This window comes from Lissotriton helveticus, chromosome 8 (assembly GCF_964261635.1).
Source record: "Lissotriton helveticus chromosome 8, aLisHel1.1, whole genome shotgun sequence".
Taxonomy (NCBI): Eukaryota; Metazoa; Chordata; class Amphibia; order Caudata; family Salamandridae; genus Lissotriton; species Lissotriton helveticus.
Window position 1 is genome coordinate 924,438,848 of NC_136069.1, and position 22,935 is coordinate 924,461,782.

Consider the following 22,935-nt stretch of genomic DNA (forward strand, 5'->3'; position numbering starts at 1 on the left):
AAAGGCCCAGAAGAGTTGTCTCCAGTGACCACATGTGTCTGTAACTTTGCCACTGCGCCGACAGGCACCGAAGTCCCTCGAGTGAGCTGTCCATGATAGTGAGGAAAGGGCGGGAAGAAGTTGCATACCCTAGTGTGTGTGGGGCGGGATTTCTATGCGAGTTCACATGCCTCTTGTTTATAAAGGGTCAGAGACAGGTCAGATCAGCAGATGAGAAGAAACAGCCTCCTGGTCACAGGAAGTACACGGGGATTGCGCTCGAGAAACTCGTGGATCCAAAGACCTCCATCAAGGATTACATCCAACTGTAGGCGGTAGATATGGGGAGGAAGCACACCTGCCTAGCCTCGACCATGCTCACTAGTTGTTTGGGCGCCGAGGTCCCTCAAGTGAGCTGTCCATCATAGTGAGGAAAGGGAGGGAAACCGTTGCATACCCTAGTGTGTGTGGGGCGGGGCTTCTATGCAAGTTCACATGCCTCTTGTTTATAAAGGGTCAGAGACCGATCAGAACAGCAGATGAAAAGGAAGCAGCCTCCTGGTCACAGCAGTACACGGGGATTGCGCTCGAGAAACTCGTGGATGCAAAGACCTCCATCAAGGATTACACATCTAATTGTAGGCAGTAGATATGGGGAGGAAGCACACCTGCCTAGCCTCGACCGTGCTCACTAGTTGTTTGGGCTGATTATAATGCGTGACTGAATTTGAGCTTGAACTCGGGCACCTGCTTTATTTATATCTGTAAGCGCTTCCTGTTGAGGTTTAATTTTTGTGACAGGAGCATCGTGCCAGAATGAATCCTGCCTGCATATTTATCCACAAAGATGCCACCGTGTTGTGCCATACCTCTACTCAACTGGAGTACTTTCAGGAGGCTAATCAGTAAGTGCTACCTCGTTGGGTAAATGTATAGTGCTTTTGCTACACTACAGCTGCGTAAAGGCCCAGAAGAGTTGTCTCCAGTGACCACATGTGTCTGTAACTTTGCCACCGCGCCGACAGGCACCGAGGTCCCTCGAGTGAGCTGTCCATAATAGTGAGGAAAGGGCGGGAAGAAGTTGCATACACTAGTGTGTGTGGGGCGGGGCTTCTATGCGAGTTCACATGCCTCTTGATTATAAAGGGTCTGAGACCGATCAGAGCAGCAGATGAGAAGAAACAGCGTCCTGGTCACAGGAAGTACACGGGGATTGCGCTCAAGAAACTCGTGGATGCAAAGACCTCCATCAAGGATTACACATCTAATTGTAAGGCGGTAGATATGGGGAGGAAGCACACCTGCCTAGCCTCGACCGTGCTTACTAGTTGTTTGGGCTGATTATAATGCGTGACTGAATTTGAGCTTCAACTCAGGCACCTGCTTTATTTATATCTGTAAGTGCTTCCTGTTGAGGTTTCATTTTTGTGACAGGAGCATCGTGCAAGAATGAATCCTGCCTGCATATATTTATCCACAAAGATGCCACCCTCTACTGCATAAAAATGCAAAAAAGAAAAAGACTCCGCCTGCTCGCGGATTTGTGGATTTTCGGCAATTTCGCGCGTTTCGCGGATCACGAAATTGCCGAAAATCCGCAAAATCCACGAGCGTAACGGAGGCAGTGTGGCAGCGCGGCGAGCCCCGGAGGTGGTGAGGCCTACTCCGCACGCTGAAGACGGGACCTCGATTTTTAAGGCGCCCCGGGGACGCGGCGAGCACGGGCGGCCGGCTGGGCTGGGTGAAGGTGCGGCCTGCCACTACCTCCGGGTTATTGGGAGACTCGCTGGCACTGGCGACAGGCCCGGACGACCCTGACACAGCGCCTCGGACCAAGGACGAGGCCCGGAGGCTGGGACCGACCGGACAGGGGCTGGACAGAGGACCCATGCAACACGTTGCCTCGAGACAAGGTAGCCTGCTCCCATTTTGGTGCTATTGGTGTGGTGAAGCTAATCCAGAGGGCTCGGCAGTCAGGTCGGGCCGCGGCGGGTTGGGCCGCTGCGGTGCAGGTGGCTGGTTCCCCTCATTGCCCGGGCAGATCCCTACGGGAACTCGGTGGTCGGGTCGGGCCACGGCGTGCTTGTCTGGGAAGGGCCCCCTGCCTGTGCTGCGGAACGGGCGCGACGCCCCCTTATCCCTGAGCAGAGTGTACTGGGGAAGCGGGGGGACTCCGGCCTGGGGGGCCGCCCCGGCCTATTCTCTGCGCGGCCCAGTGTGTGCCGCGGATTGCGCCTAGGGGTGTGGGGAGACTGCACGGGCCCGAGTTCGGCGGCGGCTGGAGGATTGCGTGGATGACCTGCCTGTGCTTCTGGACCTGGGGTGCCGGGGCCTGTCGGCTGGGGCCTAGGTGCTGCGACTGGAGGAGGGGGGCCCCCTTGAGTAGAGGAAGTGTTGCGGTGGGCCCACGAGGCGGTGTCTTCGTAACCTTGCCCCCGCTGTTCGTCAGCCATTACCAGAGGCGGGAGCGGCAGCGGGGTCTCAAAACAGGCTACCCTGGACAAATTCACAGGCGCAGGAGGAGCGGCTGGTGCCTCCGGGGGCCCCCCACCCCGGGGGCCAGATAATGCAACACTCTTGGCGGCCATCACCCAATCCAGGGACACTCTCGACGCAAAGATTGGGGCTGTTGGTGCGGACGTGACTCTGTTGCGCCAAGACTTACGCAATGAGGTGGCCAGAATAACGGAAGCTGAGTCGCAGATCACCGGAGTGGAGGACGATGTCGTGACCCTAAAAAAGAAGGTAGCTGCCATGGAGGGTATTCAGAAGGGCCTAGCGCTCCGAGTGGAGGATGCAGAGGGGCGGGCTAGGCGCAATAACCTCCGCTTTGTTGGCTTTCCGGAAGACTGCGAAAAAGGAGATATGGAGGCCTTTCTCACACGCTGGCTAGAGGGCTGGCTGCCATCGGAGTGCCTCTCCCGCTGCTTCGTTATCGAGAGAGCCCATAGGGCGTTGGCCCCTAAACCGCCAGTCGGGGAGCAACCGCGGGCAGTGATTGCCAAGTTACTCAACTATCACGACCGGGACACTAGCCTGAAGCAGGCCTGATTGAAAGTACCGCTCATGTGTGAAAACCAACGGATCCTAATATTCCTGGACTACACAAAGCTGGTACAGCGCCAAATGTAGGGCGGACATTTGCCAAAGGGCACTAGTTGCCTGGGTTTCTACGGGTGGTAATCGACCCCTTAAGGGTCTAGTAGTTAGAGGTTGTGGGGTTGAGTTATGGGGATCCATTGGAGCGGGTGGCCACTGACCTCCCGTTGGGGGCGGTGGCTCGCCCACACCGCGACAGATACTTCAATGTTGCTGAGGTATGGGGAGGGGGTGGGGGGGTGGGGTTCGAGGAGTTGAGTTTGGCCCAGGTTTTGCGTGGGGCTTTGAGAGACAGCGGGTGTTTGGGGTACATAGGGAATGTTTATTGCTACACGATGGTCCAGTGGGTTCGATTACTAGACTGTAGGCAGACTCACCTCCATATGCTCAGGCGAATTTACATAGGCTCGAATGATGGCGGATAGAGGCCCAGTTCCGGAGCTCCCCAGGGTGGCGCTACGGGTCATGAGCTGGAATGTTCGGGGCATGCTCGATAAAATTAAGAGGGGCGCTGTGCTAAAGCAGGGGAAGAGGGAGAAAGCAGATGTCCTCTTGTTGCAGGAAACCCATCTCCTGGGAACCAAGACCCTTAGTCTACAGCGATATGGCTATCAACAGGTGTACCACGCAGGGTTTGTCCGAGGGTCCCGGGGTGTTGCGGTATTGATACATCGGAGGGTGTCGTATATACACTCAACACAGTGGGTAGATGCCCAGGGTAGATATGTGTTTGTTCAGGGAACGATTGATGGGGAGCCTGTTGTTTTTGGAAGTGTGTATGCCCCCCCCGCTGCATTGGTCCCTGGTGGAGAAAATGTTCGCTGTGTGGTCTGAGATCCCGGATGCCCTGGCGGCGGTTGGAGGGGACTGGAACGATGTGATGGATGGTGCGTTGGACCGCTTTCAGCCGGGTGGTGGGTTGCCGCTGACTGCGTCTACAAAGTTGTGTGATATGGTGCGAAGCTTGGGTTGGACGGATGCCTGGCGCTATCAACATCCACATAGTAGGGAATACACTTATGTCTCGGCGGTACATGGCTCCTTCTCACGATTGGATTACCTGTTTGTTCCCTGCTTAATGATGGGGAGGGTAGAATCGACGGCCGTATTGCCGCGTGGGCTCTCCGACCACTCCCCAATAACTATGGATATCCGCCTAGATCGGAGACGGCAGCTGTTTCGATGGCGCCTCTCCACCTGGCACCTTCAGCAAGAAGAGTATCAATCCCACATGTGGGAGGCGATAGCCCACTACTGGTCTGATAATGCAGGATCGGGGGTGGACGACTTGGCCCTCTGGAAAGCTTTGAAACCCACACTCCGGGGAGTAGACATAGCCTGGTGTACGAGGGCACATAAGTTGCGCAGCGCGGAGCTGGAGAGGGTTGCGGACAGGGTGCGTGCCCTGGAGCGCTCCTGTGCAGAAACCGGAGAGGGCGAGGAGGTTCGGCAGCTATTGCAGGCGCAGCGGGAGGTTGCTTCCCTGCAACTGGAGGAATCGCGCCAGGTGTGGTTGCGACGCAGAGCAGGATTTACAAGTGGGGGGACAAGTCGGGCACCATGCTATACAGGCTGTGCCAGGGCGCACTTCGGGCGCCGGTTTTGCCAGCCCTAAGGGATGGAGCCGGTGGTTCCCTTTTAGACCCTAAGGCGATCGCCGACAGCTTCGCTCGCTATTTTACGGATCAGTACTCCCCCAGGGAATCCCTTCCGGAGGCGGAGGTTGACAAATTTCTAGCAGATATCCCGCGGCGTGGAGTCTCCGATGCTGAGCGTGCTAGCCTTGAGCTTCCTCTATCGGCGGAGGAACTGGCGACGGCCTTAGGAGAGTTGAATGCAGGGAAGGCCCCCGGGCCTAATGGGTTCCCGTGTGAGTTCTTTTGGAAATATCATACTCAGCTAGGGGCGTCCTATAAGAGGGCATTGGAGGCTGCACGGGAGGCGGGCCGTCTACCGGGAGATTGGAGGCACGCCGAGATAGTGGTCTTTTGCAAGCCGGGGAGGCCCCCAGATCGCCATGAATCATATCGCCCTATCTCCTTACTAAATACGGAAGCTAAGATACTCGCCAAGGCCCTTGCAAATCGCCTCCTCCCACTAATCACCACCCTCGTCCACCCAGACCAGGCTGGGTTTATGCCCCACAGGGCTACTAGACACAATATCAGACGAGCCCAAGTTGCTCTCGAAATGATGAAAGCTACCGGAGCCCAGGCAGCATTGCTGCTAGCGGATATGGATCGAGCATTCGATTCTCTGAGCTGGGTCTACCTGCAGGCACTCCTGTCGCGGCTGAATCTTGAGCCTCACTTTCTCTCCTATGTTCGGCTACTATATACCGATGTGACGGCGTCGGTTCGGGTGGCGGGGGCTATCTTGGAGGTCTTCCCTATAGGACGGGGTACCCGCCAGGGCTGCCCTCTCTCGCCATATTTATTTGCTCTCGCCATGGAGCCCCTAGCGGCGTGGGTCCGCATGGATGCGCAGCTGAGAGGGTTCGAGTGGGACTCTGGGCCATCGGATAGGATTGCTCTTTATGCGGACGATGTGTTATTCTTTCTCACTGACCTTAATAGGTCGGGCCCGAGAGTTCTTGAAATAATGAGGATCTTTGGTGAAGTTTCGGGGCTCTATCTTAATATTCAGAAATCTATACTATGGACTATAGGCGATGGCGCGGCGCTTGGCGATTGGGCGTCGGCCCTCCGGGTGGCAGCCGGGGGCATTAAATATCTCGGGGTATTCCTGTCGGATATACCGGGAGTCTCGTGGGAACGCAATATCGTTCCGGTGGGGGACAAAGTTCGTTCTGATATGAAGACGTGGTCCCGCATGCCCCTCAATATCTATGGCCGTTCCGACATATTTAAGATGGTAGCCCTTCCGCGCCTACTATATCAGCTACAAAATCATCCATACCCAGTTGCGCCACAATGGTTCCGTCAGGTCAACTCGGCGCTAGGTCGCTTTCTCTGGGCTGGGGGTGCGGTCCGGGTGGCACATCGCACCTGCTTCTTGTCCACATATTGTGGCGGCCTGGCATCGTCGGATATTTTGTCTTATTACCAAGCGTCCCACCTGTTGGTGTTAAACGAATGGTGGTATGGTGACCGCAGCGACCCGGCGTATGCCCTGGAGCGGTACCTGATGGATCCTGATACTCTGCATGAGCTCCTCTACTCGGCGGCAAAGAGAAAGAACCTTCCGATGGTCACACAGGTGGTGTTTCAGGTGTGGCGGAGGGCGCTGGGCCGTATGGGGTGGTGGAATACTGTCAGGAACCGGCAATTAGGCTTACAAGCATGTGGCTCAGTATCAGCCCAAAATGATTGTACAATTCCTGTCAATGTTACATGGACAGAAAAGGTCCGAACTTGGAGGGACAAGATGGCCGCCGCTGTGGCCACGATGCTGTGAGGTTAACGCTCTAGTCGTTTAGCCTCTTTCTGATTCTGAAGAGTACGAACGGTGCGCGAGCGCTAGAGCCTACGCACTTCACCAGAACAACCGACTGAGGCGAAGCTGTGTTTTAGTTCTGGTAAATCCTGAAACTCCATAGTTAAACACCCTTGTTGAAGTACTCCACTCGCATTAGTGCAAGTGTTGAGGAAAGAAGTGTTACGGCGCATTAATCCAAGCGCGTAACAAAAGACCCTTTGAGCCCGAGTTCGAGTTACACGTATAGTGATGAACGGCGTGTGCAGTCGTCAGAGAGCAGAAATTAACCTGTAGAGTCAGCCAAGACGAAGTTCGAGTCAGCGGAGAATCTAAGGAGAGAGTCCTTCACTCGGAAATACATTTTGTGAAAGAAGAAGCTAAGTAACAGTCATGTGTGTTTACCCAAACTGAAGAGTTCAACGCTGCATTGCGCATGTTTAATGTCTTACATTGAAAAAAACATTGTATAAAGTTATCTCAGAAAAAGAAGTTATGAAAATGACTATTAAGAGTTTGTAGAATAAATCCTAAGCTATAAAGAAAGAAGAAATAAAAGAATCGATACTCACCCAGCCAGAGTTCTTGTCAAGGCGGAAGACTCCTGTAAGACAAAAGGAAGAAGGCTCAGTCAAGAGCTTTTTTCAAGAAAACAATATTTCTCCAGAACCCCATCATAATTACTCTCAACTAGTTAGTGAAGTAAGTGATGTTTAGTTAAATTAATAATAAGATTGACAAATAGTGTAGCAGTAGGAGAGCATTAATAAAATTGCTTATTATCTTGAATTCTACATAGTGACAACTAACTAGAAGAGAGCAAGAAAATGAAAGCAACCTAAAACCCTAAGAAGAGAAGCAAGGTCCAGAAACATAAGGGTGGATAACTTATCACACTATAGATAGAAAAGGCTAGTGTAAGGAGTGTAGGAAATTAATGTATGTTGATTTCTAGTTCACAGATATGCAGACACCCAGAAGGAAGTAGTCTGAGAGAACCATTCCGGACCAGTCTCTTCTCTGTTTATTATTTTATCCACATCCCCTTCCCTGGAGATGATGTCGGAAGGTTCTATATAGACCTGCCGGCATTGTCTTAGGGGATTTGGGTACTAGCATCTCTGCTCCTGTGTAAGAAAACAAGAGGATATCAGGTAACTTACTTGGAGCCCTGACAAATACACTGATGCAGGAGACTCCCCTGTGGCACAATGGCCGTTTGCCGACTCTGGCGGCGCTGCGGGGATTCAGAGGTTGGGACGCTATAGGGATCTCGACGCTGGGACATGTTATGTGGGGAACGACTCTTAAGTCGTTCCAGGCTCTGAGGGACGAATATGATATGCCACACTCCCAATTCCTTCAATATCTGCAGTTTAGACACGCTATCTCCCCTGCCCTGGAGGGACTGGAATCCTTGCCGGAGTTCAGCCCCTTGGAAGCCAAGTTGTTCATGGGGGAACTGGAAGATAAAAAAATATCCCGAATCTACCAATCCCTCGTTACCAACTGCTCCTCCTCCCTGGACAGACTGAGATCTATATGGGAAAGAGATGTAGGAGAATTAGATGAGGAAAGCTGGAGAGAGGCCCTGGCAGCCCCAAGGGAGGCGGCTATTGCAGTGCAATTACGCTTCATTCAGTTTAAATACCTGCATAGGGCCTACTACACAAGAGAGCGACTGCATAGGGCTGGTCTGATTGCTTCCTCTGACTGCTTGAGGTGTGGCCGTGAGGTGGGCACATTTGTGCATACGGTGTGGTCTTGCGGGGCATTAGAGGGGTTTTGGAGGCGGGTCTGGGATTGTCTGGATGAGGTGCTGGGTTGGACGCTCCCCCGTACGTCACAGCTAGGTCTCTTACATGTTCTGGAGCGGGTGGGAGGCAACATCTATAAAAGACACTTGTTACTCCTAGGCCTGGTGGTGGCTAAAAGGGATGTGGCCCGTGCCTAGAAAAATACTCGAGCCCCCCCCGATAGAGGCTTGGAAACATGGATTGGACTACTATATGAGTTTGGAACGCCCGGTGTTCGTGGCACGAGGCTGCCCTAAGAAACATTTAAAAATCTGGAAGAGGTGGGCGGACTATAGGGGACTGTGGCTGGAGCCGCCGGCGCAACAGGATGCTGTCAGTGAGCAGCTGTTGGATGGACCTGGGCGAGGGTAGGAGGGTACTGCCAAATGTATATAGACTGTATTATTGAATATGGACCGACATCGTGTTAGGGGTTGGGGGGGGGGGCCCGGGTGGAGGGTAGTTTCTGTGGGGGGGTGGGTTTTGGGGGTTCTTCGGCAAAACTGATTTCCGTTGTATTCTGCATTGATTGCTAATCGCTATACCTAGATTTTCTGCTCATGGTTCCTCCGGGGTTCGGAGTACTGTGAAATGTTTGTGCAATCTTTCCTGATATGACAATAAAGCTTGTTCTGGAAAAAAAAATGAGTCCATGGTCGTTGCAGCATTTCCCTCTCCAGTCTGGCCTGTAATTTGCTTCCTTTTTAGCATTTCTTATCAAGGAAAACGCTCCTAAGTGAATAGCTGAAGGAGGTGGCGGAAGTGGTAATTCCAATTACTATTTATTATGATTTAGAATTCCGAAGAATTCCACATAAAGTACAAAAATAAAACATCATTCAGTACATACAAGAATGGGAAGTAAAAATACAAGTACAATTTTATACTAGGATACCAACAATTAAAAAAAGAACACCATTTCCTTCAGTAGACTAAGCTATACACTGGGCAACATCATATCAATGCAAAATAACTTCTTTCAATTAAAACACACTATGGGCTGTCATGAGAACCTGATTTAAAAAGAGGTACACAGAAGAAATAATAACAATTGTAGTCGGGATTTTGGGAAAGGGGAAAAGCACTACCCTCTCAAACACAAGTGCAAGTGCTCTATGCAATTTCCGGAGGAGTGGTTACCAAAACTCCCCTACAAAAAGTGCAAGTGCTCTGTGCAATTTTTTAAGACAAATATTTCCCCCCTCCCCTAGCAGCAGTATAGATGATTTAACATCAGGATATTATAAACACTCGAGTCACTTAAACGAACATCTTTCAATTAAAACACACAATGGGCTGTCAGGAAAACCTGATTAAGAAACGAGGTATACACAAGAATAATTATCAGTCGAAATCGGGTTTTAGGGAAAAACCAAAGGCACTTAATTATGATACAAAAGGTCAAGAATATTTAAAGCTCGTATGGGAGGTAGATCCTTTAGATACCTTGCTCCCAAATGCTGGAATAATCTTCCGCTGGAACTTCGGCTTGAACCCTCCGAAGTCCAGTTTAGGAAAAAACTTAAAACGCACCTTTTCAGCAAATAGCTTGTTTGGGAGGAGGGGGGACAGTAACTCCACTTGTCATAGCGCGGGGACACGCCAGTGGCGTAACCAGGCGCTTAATAAATGCCCATTAATAATAATAATAAAGACCTTATCACGAAAAAAAGCAAGTGCTCTGTGCAATATTTGGAGGAGTGTTTACCAATACTCCCCTAGCAGCTATATTGATAATCTAACCTAAAAATATTAAATAAGGCTATTTACATTCATACAAAAAGTGCAGGTGATCTGTACAATTCTTTTTATGGGCAAATGTTTCCCACCCTCCCCTAGCAGCAGTATAGATGATTTAACATCGAGATATTATAAGCTCTTGAGTCACTTCACAATGTTACAAACCTAATAAACATTTAAAAACTCTGAAAAACCGAAATTTTTTAAAACACATCAGTTCGATGGAGGGGACAGAAGACAATTACGGGCCTGTTCAGCTGTTACGATATTATACTTTAAAAAAGCAATCCTCAGATATCTACGTTGTATAGAATGGAGTGCCGGACACACAATCAAAACATGATTCAGGTCTTGTATACCGCTGTTACACAGTTGACAGTATCTTTCATTTTTGGGAATATCCTCCCAGGCACCTGTTACAATTCTTAGGGGTAATAAATTCATTCTTAACAATAGAATCACCCTACAAACTCCGTGTTACAGGTTCCAAAGAACATACGGTTGGGGATTTTTAACAATAGAACTCCCAGCAATGCAGTCCATCCTTCCATTTAATGAACTTAGTATCAGATCTCTTTTACGAGAAACCACATATATTGACTTTTTAATTATATGCTTTAACGAGGATTTACATAAGGCTGCTGCCCCTTCCTTATCTAAACCGAACAAACTCAAAGCCTTTAAATTGTTTCTAAAAATAGCGCTTTTCCCCATCATGTTAACAAATATTTCCCTGTGCAGTGCTGCCCTCAATAAATTATCGGGGCCATTTATCAAAGCATTACACCACCTTAAACAGGCAGCCATTGATAACACGTATGTCGAAAGAAGGCCAAATTCGAGCCTAAGTGCCGCGATTGGCGCAGCATAATTCAAATTACATATTTGGCGCCAAATCTTTACTTCCACTTTCTCAAATTTGGCCCATTCAAACTCATCTACTGTTTCACTAGCATAATTCAAAGTCGGTGGGATTTTTATTTTGTAAACCGAAATGATGTGGGAAAAGTGTCTTTTCCCACATTGCATATACAGGCGATTAATTGCCGAAGCTTGTGAAATTGCTTTCCCTTTACAATGGTCCAAATGTCTGCTAGCAGAGCACCTGTCTGAAAATATTTTTCCTAAATATGGATACAATTTCACAACTTCCAGTTTTTCCCTTCCCAGAAACCAACTCAGATTTTTTCTAACCTTGCACCCTTGATAGCTAAAAATCATAACTTTGCTCTTTAAAATATTTATTTTTAAAAAGTGCTCTTCTGTGTACTTAACCAGCTCTATCAATCTTCTCTGCAGCCCAATTGGAGTTAAGTCCATTATTATTGCATCATCTGCATACAACAGACAACTAGTTTAAGGTTACCTATATGGGGAGGGTCCCCTTTACTCCGTCCTACCCGATTCGCCAGATCATTGATATAGATAGAAAAGAGTAAAGGGGCCAAAAGGCACCCCTGCTTCAGCCCGTTGTGGGTATTTTCCTCGATAGGCCTTGAGATCCCCCCAACAAGACTTTTGTCCACGTCAAGGAATGGAGTGCAATTCTCAATCTTAAAAGGTTCCCTGGGATCCCCATTGTAACCAATTTCCTCCACAGAGTCCCCCTATCTCCCCTATCGAACGCTGTGGAGAAATCTATAAAGGCAGTATACAACGGGACCCCTCGGCCCACAGGATATTTTTCAATTAACGTTTGTAGGACAGAAATGTTATCCAGAGTACCACGATTCTTACGGAACCCTGTTTGTTCCAGAGGTATGTAATTATTTCCGAATGCCCACTCATGCAAGTGGCCCAGGATACTCTTTGCAAACAGTTTCCCCGTTGCGTCTAAAAGGGAGATTTGTCTGAAACTGGCCGGGGGGTTTCTTGGGCCCTTCTTGTATAACGGGACCAATATACTTCCCTTCCAGGAATACGGGATGTTCCCAGTGTCATGACAATGAGCAAACAACGGATATAAAAATGTTGCCCAATCTTCACAATCCTGTTTTATTATGGCTACCGGAACATCATCTGGACCCATTGCCCCAGAGTATCTTGACCCCTTAATGTAACCTACAATTTCCGATTCTGTTGGTTCTCCTACATCAACCCCCAATTCTTCTAAGTTCTTAACAACCCCCTCAGACTGATCTGCTAATTGATTAGGAGCATACAGTTGGGAAATATAAATGGACCATTCAGATTCGGAGGTTAAAATGGGTTGTGATTTTTCTCTTGTGATGTATTCTTATAGGTTCTGTATCGATCCCCCTATTCCTGACCCTGTTCTGGTTAACAAGTTAACTAGCAGCCATCCCATGATGCAGAAACCGTTATCTGATTAAGCCACACTACGGCACAGGAACGTGTTATCTGATTAGGTCATAACGCTTGCCATCTAATTAGACAAGCGATATTCCTCCAGCCCCTGATAAGGCATACGGAGTTCTCAAAACAAATCAAACCTTTGACAACCTGGGAAAAACCCTGCGGCCATTGTTTTGATTTCATCGAGAACTTCAGCAAAAGAATGTGCTAACGACCAAGTCGTATGACATCCTTATTGACGTATCTATGTCCATCCTTACGTCAATCTCGGCACCTTACAGGTATAAATATTACCGGTATTGCCTTAAGCAAACACACGCGGTGGTGACGAGATCGGAGCAGCCAGACTTGCCGAAGCCCAGAGCAGAGCAGACCCCGCTGGCGCAGCCCCGCCTTCCTGACGCGCTGAGAACGAGACGCTGCTTTCTCCTGCCGAGAAATCCAGCTCCGGCGCTTCCGGGTAGCCCTCGCAGGCAGCCTAGAATATCGAGACCAGAGACGAGAGATACCATCCCTCATTCATCCTAGATTCCAGGTACAGAACTGAATAACCCCTTGCAGAGAATTCTTGAGTCAGTCACTTGGCAAAACAAACTTAACTTAAACTGCTACTTTCTATTCCCGCCCACGTATTAGGCTTAGGTCAGGTACACCGGGGTAGGCGTAGTTAGAAACACCAGTTGAGTACGATTAGTCAAATGTATATGTGTATGTATCTATTTTATCCATTTTAAACCACCTTATGGCTTAGAAACCATATAAATGTTTTTACAGTATTATTTTATACTTCTGCTTTTATTGTATGCACTTTACTTAACCATAAGTATTGCGATAATATCGATCCATTTCTCTTGTATGAGAAAAGAGACTGATCAATAAATAACATCTTTTATTGAACACGCCCGTCTCTTCCTTTTCTCTACAATCTGGTGAGACTAAGAATGCACGTACTGACTGAGTAAAATAAGTTGTCTTTTGTTTTCACACAACTCTAGAGATACACTCTTGATTAGGGGAGAGCAAAGTTGTCATGTTCTATGGTTGTCAGAAACGAAATCCCTTCTTGTCTATCCAGGGAGGTTCAACTCCTCCTTGCCTATTCGAGAAAGTTTCTAGTGAACTCTGAGCTAGCTGGCAAACCCAAAACTTTAAGTCTAATATCGACAATAGAGGACCTAGTTAACGTCTGGTCTAGGCCTATACTATTGAAGGTATTATTCCAATGCGCAGAGCCTATTGGGATAATAGGAACTACACTACATGGCGCCCAAACGTTTGGAAAGGCGATAAAACTAACGCAAGACATTAGAGTAACTCAGTCGTGCTTTTTCTCTCAGACCCCTTTTTTTCCCATAATACTCCAAAAACGTCTGGAGTGGGTGAAAGGTCATATCCGCCAAACCTCGCAGGAGGAAACTCCTATGTATGGTTCTTGGTTTAGTCAACGTTGAAGGATACAATGTTCCAAAATATTGTGCATCTAATCTTTGTTTCCATAAGAAACCTGATCTGCAAACAAACAAAATAACCTTCCTGACAGTAGAATGTCAGACACTGAAGAAGAAAGAGAGATAGCTAGAGTAGCAGCTGAACTCGTAGCAGCTGATAATATTATGCAAGAAGCAGACCCGGATATAATACTTATCCCGGTCAACAAAAGGAAATCTATAACTTTAAAACTTATAGAAAATGGACTGACACCTAGAGGTGGCACAGTCATATTCGTAATAGAGGCACACGAATATCAGCAGACAGAGGTATTCTATTCATGGATACACTTTCCAGCAGCAAATGCTGTAACAAAGGTCTTCCACTATTACAAAACAGAGGAACCTCCTGATGAATACACTCCTTTTGAGGAGGTGGAAGTACCACTTAAATTTCAAGAGCACGCGCTCTTGTTTAATGGCGCCCTAAAACACAACAATCACATCACCAGGCTCGGTCCATTAGGTAGACCAGGAGCAACGTGGCCGGTCCTAGCCGGATACACACCACATCCAGACATCGAAAGAATGTCTGCAGCAGATCTTCTAATACAACTAAAACAATTAATAAAAGTACATAGACAATTAGTCCAATATGTAATGCGGACTTCAACAATCCAACCAGCAATTAAAATTCCACAGCTGACCCCTCATCAGGGGAACACAAATAAAATTACACCACAGAACATACAGTCCTGCCTAGGTAAAGTACCAGCTAAAAGGGAACAAATACCATTCTGGTTAGCACAAAAAATCACCCAAATAGAGGCGGTGTTTCCAGACACCACTCCTGTGGATAAACACAGGATTCTGACTATCTGTCTTCCAATGGGAATCGCACCACACGTGGAGGACTGTGACACTTGGGGTACAGTCTTTGCTTCCATTTACACAAAAACGCATGGTGTTCCATCCATTTCGGTAATACCAGATGTGCTAAAACAAATTCAAGACGAATACGGTCCAGAACCCGCTTTAACTCTTGGTATGAAATTACTGAAAGACTTCAAGCAGGTCTCGGCTATATTACTAGCCAATATAAAGGGAGAAGCAGCAAACGTGGCGATCCGCCAAAGGTTAAAAGAAACAGTTATAGCAGACCAACCAGCTGAAATTGCCAGAATTATAGAAAAATCCTATGAGGAACTAGGTAGAGATAGTTTAGGTGGAATACCAGTAAAACCCCAACTGATTGAAAGTCCTGAAAAAATATTTATTAAAAATAATCTAAACAGTCAAAAGAAGAACTGGGATGGAAACAAACAATCCAATCCAAAAGAAAAGAAATTCCAGTCCAGAGGAAGGTCTCCTCGGCGGAGAGAAAGATCTCCGGACCAAGGACCCAACTCTCCCCAAAGTGAGCCCTCTGTGAAAAAATACAACCTTAGAAATAGGGATAATATAAAGAAACCGGATAAATATCAAGATTTTGATACACGTCCCTCTCAATCTTTTCAGACTTCCTCGCAGAAATCGGAAAGAAGAGGACGATCGGAACCCAGGGAAGGGCACGTCAAGTCCAAAGACAAGGAACCTGCTCATCCAAATAAGAAATTACAATTTCCAAAAAAGAAGGTAGCCAGTATTAAAGTAGTTAACAATGCCGAGAATACTGAGGACACAACTGAAAAACGGAGAATGGGCTCAGACAATGCTAGACAGCGCAGCAGAAGTGAGCATAGCTCGCAAAGTCCTTATGAATCATCTGGAGACAGTGGACACGAATGAATATCTTCAAGTGGAAACTGCAGACACCAGAGTTAGCAAACCTCACAAAATATATGAAATAACTTTACGTATAGAAGGGGATAAGACTAGAAAAATAAGGGGACTATTTTGGGATAATCTCTCCAAGGGCTATGACATCCTTCTAGCTGAAAAAGACTGGCCACCAGAGTTTGTCAGGGACTGCCCTCATGGCGAAGAAATAATTATGCCTGCCTTCTCAAATCATATCCCAATTCATAAAAAATACACACTTGCTAGAAAGTGGGCAGTAGCTCAAGCTCCTGCTTTATATAAAAATCACGTAGGATGGGATGAGGACTCTCCTCCTCACAAAATCCAGTTAAAATCACAACCTACTGCACAAAGACAGTACCCAATTAAGCAAGAAGCTAAAAAACAGGTAAAAGAAATCCTAGATCAATTAGAATACCAGGGGGTGATTGAAACTTGCACCTCACAAATGAACAACCCTTTGTTTCCTGTCTCCAAACCAGACAATTCATATCGTCTAGTTTTGGATTACAGACACCTTAACTCATGTTGCAAAACTTTTGCAGTGCAAAACTCGCATAGTGCAGCGCTAATGAATAACATAGTGCGCAAAAAATACAAAACAACATTAGACATCTCTAATGGATTCTTTTGTCAAAATATAGCACCAGAGAGCAGATATTTGTCCGCGTTCTCAATAAATGGCGCTCAAAAACAATTCTGTCGGTTACCCCAAGGGTTCAAGAACAGCCCAGGATTATTCTCAGCGAGAGTAACAGAGTTACTACAAACATATGATGACGAAGCATTATCGTATGTCGACGACATATACCTAACAGATGATGACTTGGATACTCACTTGAAGAGAGTGAACACCATAATACTTGGGTTCGCAGCAGAGGGTTACAAATTCAACTTTAAAAAATCTAGAATTGCCCATCTAACAGTCCTGTTCTTAGGATATGAATTATCAAGTGAAGGCAAAAGCCTGGCTGACAATTTCCTAGAGAAATGTGCCGTACTCCAAGCACCTAGAACACTAAAAAACCTACAGTCAATTCTAGGCTTCCTAAATTTCGGAAGAACATACATTGCAAATTACGCAGAAAGGGTCAAGCCCCTTTATGATCTAATAAAACCAGATTTTAAAAGAAAAAATTGGACTCAAAAACACACAGAAATTCTGAGATCCTTACAAAGTGACATGTTAATAAAAACAAAATTAGAAACACGTGATAACACACGCAATCTTGTGATTCGAGTCATCCCAGGAAGATGCGGATTCACATACCTGACCTCTAACGAGGGAGAAAAGGTACCAATTGCATTCAAATCACACTTGTACACAGAAGCTGAAAAGAAATTCAGCATTAAAGAAAACATTGTTCATGCAGTTCAAACCGCAATAGCTAGAGAAAAAGATAAAGCTGACGGTAGACACATCACAGTCAGAACAGCAGAATCAGCCTTTGAGGCATTAACAACACCGTGTAATTTACCAACAACAGCATTGAATCCGGAATGGATACAATGGGTGAATTCAATTACAACGGACAAAGTAAAATACTACTTTGATCCAGAATTAAAAGAATTGAAAAATCTAGAATATGAAAGAACATTCCCTCTGCCAATCGACATTCTGCCCTTACGACAGTACGCTTGTGTAATCTATACAGACGGACATGCTCAACCCTCCGTTTGGGGAGAACAAGCATACAACCCCACATGTGAGATTACAAAAGAAGTGTGGCGCGGAGATAAACTAAGACCTCTATTAACAAAAACACACTCAGTAGAAACCAATTCAGAACAACAGACTGAAATAATAGCATTGAAAATGGCGCTAGATAATGCAGATCGCGAATTCCCGACACTTATAGTGTTCGATTCGTATTACTGCGTCAAATCATATAACAGCGATTTGCAGAAATGGATTCAAAACGGTTACAAAGATGACACAGGTGCAACAATAAAGCAAAAACTGCTTTGGGAACAAATAGTTCTTTTACAGAAAGAACTACCAAAGACTCACGTGACACACTCACTGAGTCATCAGCGTGATGGCGTTCACGTTGCAGGGAATTCATTAGCTAAGACAGCCACAGCGGTAGCAACTAAATCGGCTTCCGGAGCTAGAAAAAAGCGTACAATGAAATACATTGACGGTGAAACAGTGCTGGCGGTAAAAACGTCATCAAAAGGCGACTGCTCAGCGCTACCGATCAACTATCCACTCAATTATACATACATAATCGATGCAAACTCCGTCCCTTTTGCTCGAATCCCTGGAGTGGGGGATAGAGTAATTCCAAACATGGACAGGAGAACTTTGTTAATTGCAGACCCACATATGGGCGAGGGTCTCAGACACCTCAAACTAAAAGATTCTCTGGAAGAACTACAATCAGTGTACTGGTGGCCAGGCATGAGCCTGCAGCATCACATTTTTGTAAAAAAATGCCCGGACTGCAACAGAGATCGCAGTGGCGAGAGAAACGGTATACTACCGTGGCGTTTCACTCCAGAAAGGATCAGCAGTAAAAAGCAAAGCGTCCGATTAACATATACAGGCTAGTTTCCACTTATAATGTAGATCCCCAGCACTCGGCTGACGTCTGGACTGTTATACAAAGATTTGCGAGTCTAAATGGCATATATGCTAGGAGCATGCTACGTTTGACCAATGTTTTCACTTTAGCCCTCAAGCTTGTGGGGAAGCACGGCCAAATGAGCATAGCGATGCAGGATTCTTCTCACTTCCTTCCTGAGGGATACGGGATGGTGTAAAGAAAAAACCAAGGCATAAAGCTATCTATAACAGAAAGGATATTAGGTTCGGGAGCTGGGTGGGTCAAACATCTAATAAGTGTCCAACGTAGTCTAAATAACCTGCCAAGAAATTCTCTGAAGGGATTCAGTCCGTACGAATTATTGTTTGGAACTAGGATGTTAGTCTTAGATCTTGACAGTCAGACTTCAGTGGTAAAGGAAAAAAGCTTTGATATCAAAGATCGTTTGGCTATTTTGCAGGACTTAAACAAAACAAGAAAAGACCTGAGCAACATAAAGTTGAAACAGCAGCCAACAACCACTGAAGAACCACCACCTGTCCCAGCAAGACCTGTCTGGATTCCAAAAGTCGGGGATCTAGTCAGAGAAAAGATCGCGGTAAAGAAGGAATTTGGGCCTTCTTACAGAAAAGCAGTTCCTGTCTTGTCTATCAACTGGACAAGATCAGTTGTACTACCGCCGCTTGCTGGTAAAAAGGAGAACCGAGTTGTATCCATCGACCTGGTAAAACCACAATCATGTGGCCGATAACAAACAGTAGGCCAAGTGGACTCCCGATAAGTAGTAGAACACCAAGATTTGCTACCAATACAGAGGTCCAAACTAAGAGGCTAATCACATTCGAAACGCCTACAGAAGAACAACAAGGACTATGCAACAATGCATTGGAACTTAAACCTCTGAAAACCCAAATAAAAAGATTTAGTAGAGACACACCAACCTACAATGAAGTAACAAACGAATATGCAAGAAACAGTAATCCTGAAGCAATTGGAACAATTGACAGAACTGCATCCGGCTACTTCATAAACTTCGATGATTCCTCTGAAGACCTAAGTGAATCAAAAACACAGCCATCAACAAAAACCTTTAAAGATAAAGCTAAAGAACTTTTGAAACAGCTGAAAGAAACATATCTGATTTCTCCATGGATTGAATTTTGGGTGGGCTTTGGTGCATTTATCCTCATACTTTGGCTCATCATGGTACTAACTTTGGGACGCTTCATTGAGGGAAAATATGCTAAAATGGACACAGCAAGTCAGAAAATCAACTTGATCCTCAAGCCACACACATCTTCACACGTCGAGAAAAGAGAACTTTCTTCGGTCAACTTCACAGCCAATCCTATACCGGGTGGGGTAGCATGGGACAATACTGACTACGAAATTTATGGTCCGGTTGAGATCCTGAAATATCCACACCAAATTAAGATCTCGTTGAGTGACTTTGTAAAAACAAGCTCATTTGCTGATGATTGGGACTTTGAAAGTATAAATAATATGATGTCTGACTTAGTGATGTCTGCTAAATTTACCAAACATGATTATTTGCAGGGTTCGACTAATTATGATAGTATGTACTGTTACAACCACTATGGTAACCATTTTCTACATAAATCTGCACAACCTAGAAATGTTTTAAATTATAATCAATGGGAACATTGTGCAACCCCTCCAAAAGGAAGCTCAAGAACCTTTTACGACAAATATTCATACTTTTCAGGGTTCATCACAAGTAATGCTGAAACATTTTATTTCAAATTGTCAAATAAGACAGGGACAAAGACCATGCTAACAAACACGAAATTGATATATTCAGACTCATTTTTTGAACAAATGAATACTTTTGGTTTTGATTATTGGGACAAAAATGTTGAAGTTAAAAGTGTTTGGGGTACAAAAGAATGGCAAGTACAAGGTATAGAATCATTGTTTAGAGCCTGCATGATCCCAGAACAAATTATATTTTTAAATGACACTGTTCAACAAACCACCTGTCTTGGCTTAGCCAAAATCAAAGACTTAAATAAACCGTCTATTCCAAAGCCAACAATGGACAGCAATAGCTCTACAGATGAAGAGATAGACGTAAACTATATATTAAACCAAAACAGAACACATCCTGATTGGAAACAGTGGTTGATCTGGCCCACAGATACTAATAACTGTCAAGACAGATTCCTGAACAAAAAATAGGGGTTCAAATTGACCAGGCCAGACCCTAGATATTCCCAAAGACAACACCCAGGGATAATAACCACCTACAGTGTGGGCAAATTATGCCTTCAATGGCTACAAACTTCCACACTGACAGAAATTAAGCAACACCTAACTTTACTTACTGATGGTGCTGACTTGCGTGATTTCATTATGGGACCGCGCAAACAGCGTCAAAAACGCTTCATAGCAGCCTCTGTATATGCAGCTTACAATGAGGCCTGGAAGGTAACTCAAATTGAGACAGCAGAAAGTATACGGGAAATTGACCGTATTAATTTGGAAAAATCACTTTCTGTAGTGGACAATGGGTTAATGACTCTGTCCTCCAGAATTTTTTCTTTGGACAGCATTGTGTCTTCAGCAATCGACATAATATCGCAAGACTTACTGTTGTTACAACACGGTCAGTCTCAATTGCGTTCTATTGTACAGCTTGGCTGGACGTTACAAAATCTGCGTTCAGGCTATGTGCCTTGGCGTTTAATCAACACAACGTCACTATTCAATATCTTTAACCTTACTGATAAACAAATCAGTATGGCACAAAAGGGTGCTGATTATACAATCCTGAGCATTGAGAAACTCGAGAGATTACCAGTGACAATGTCAGAACGACCTGTCAGTGAATGGATAATACATGGGATAATTAATATTCCAATATCAACCTTCAGGTTTCAATACTGCCAAAAATATATACAGGCTGGCATGTACGAAAAATTGGGAAAAGGGTACATTAAGACAACATGGAACTTGCCCTATTCACATGCATGTGTCAGTAATAAAGGACAGAAAGTGTTTCTTAGTGGCAATAATTGTGCGATGTCACTAAGCGGTACACTTCTGTGTAATGGAATTAGTTTGCATGGAGCCTGTGAAGGGAACTCAAATAACCTTTCATGTCACCAGCTAGGCGCACCTGCAACAGAGATAGAACCATTCCTTAAAAGACTCTATAACGGGAGTTAGATTCTAATTGTGGATCGCACATGTTGTAGTCTTATGCCCGGGACTCCTTATCTCGTAACTACGACTGCGAAGGTCATGTGCTGTGGACACTCATTGTTCCCCAGCTCCTTTCCAGACAGGGAGGCAAGGGCATGGCCTAACTTGAAAATTACTTCTATTCGAATAGATACTTTAAGCAGAATGAAAACAGTGCTTCTTCAGACGCCGACCAGACTCACGTCATCAAAAGAAACGTATGATTTCTAGTCGCAAGGACGACTGCAGAGATTCACTCATTGTTATCAACTAATTCCCCCATACATTTCGCAGAAATCCTGAATGAAATCTTAAATATTTCTGATACCAGTGGAGTCTCAAAAGTATTTAAGACAGTATTTTCAATGGCATTAACACCATTCAAAGCCATACTGGGTATTTTTCCAGACTTCGTCCATTCGATTTTTGGCGGACTTCCCCTCATTTTAGGACTAATTGCAGGAATCCTATTCTTGGTCCTTATATTTCGTTATGGCAAACCGTGTCACAGACAAAACACCTGCGACAAGGGAAGAAACAATCCGAGCCATTGGATACCGGGACCGGATATCAAAAATCCTGGGACTATCCCGGCTTAGAGACCTGAACATGACTTGGTTTCTTTCATTTCGACCAATGTGGCATCGATGTGTTTTACCTGTATTAAGGTGCTTGCTGTGCGGAGAGGAAAGCGTGTTGGACACCTGTCTGACGCTACAATCGGATGCGCCTATGGATGCAGAAACATTGTTGGGTCCGATAAAGGCTCATGCTTTGTGCTGCCCTCAACGGCTGCCAATCCTGATGACGGCATTCGTGGAAACTTCACCACTACGATTAAGGGGTAGTGGAGTTCAAGATGAAAGCAGCATCGATCAGGTACGACCTTCTGTCAGCAATACTAATCAAAACGTCAATGGAGACAATCATGCGCACGAATGCATGGTTACACCTTTTTCCGAGTTAGTGGAACTCTCCCAGGAAGCTGTTGACAGCTTTTTCGACAGTCTAAATGATATGATGTTCTCACCAGAGCAGAAATAGAGACTTTTAAGCAAGCTAGCACACGGCGTTCCCAACACCCTGAATTTGGCCTTCAACTTAATAGCAAAATAACATGGACAATTTTCCCTCCAGTTCACGGACAGCGATTTTTTCAGCAGCCCCAAAATATTTTTACGATTTTTCGGGACACTTATCTTCTGCTTAAAGTAAGAACTATTCTTAGAGAACTAGAATTTTCTATTTTTTAGAAACTTTATAGACATTAGCTGCCCGCTGGTATGTTCATAATTATTTTTATTCTGTGATGAAATGGTCTCGAACCTTTTTCTTCTGTATTAAGAGCCATTTCATGTGTAAATTCTCATATACCAATTAGCAATAATGTATACATATGCGTGATTACTTTAGCATTATTCTACAGCTTGAGTGCATATAGTACATGTGAATATTTTTTCCGTATATTACATTATTCGAAATGCATTATATGTATTTTGGGGTGGTAAGGTATACACGATACTCTACAGTATGTTTTACTATGCCTAGATTCGTAAACATGGCCATAGTTAGCGTGGAGTGGGTGTGATG

The 22,935-nt window shown here is 45.6% G+C and overlaps 1 protein-coding gene across 1 annotated transcript in view; it reads right to left on the bottom strand.

Moving 5' to 3' along the window:
- Window positions 1-22,935, bottom strand: part of LOC144773827 (uncharacterized) — a 1,242,163-nt gene that overhangs the window by 902,379 nt on the left and 316,849 nt on the right. The window contains exon 3 of the mRNA XM_078658922.1: window positions 7,086-7,117. Within this exon, the coding sequence (XP_078515048.1) occupies window positions 7,086-7,117 (32 nt within the window). The remainder of the gene's footprint in view (window positions 1-7,085; window positions 7,118-22,935) is intronic.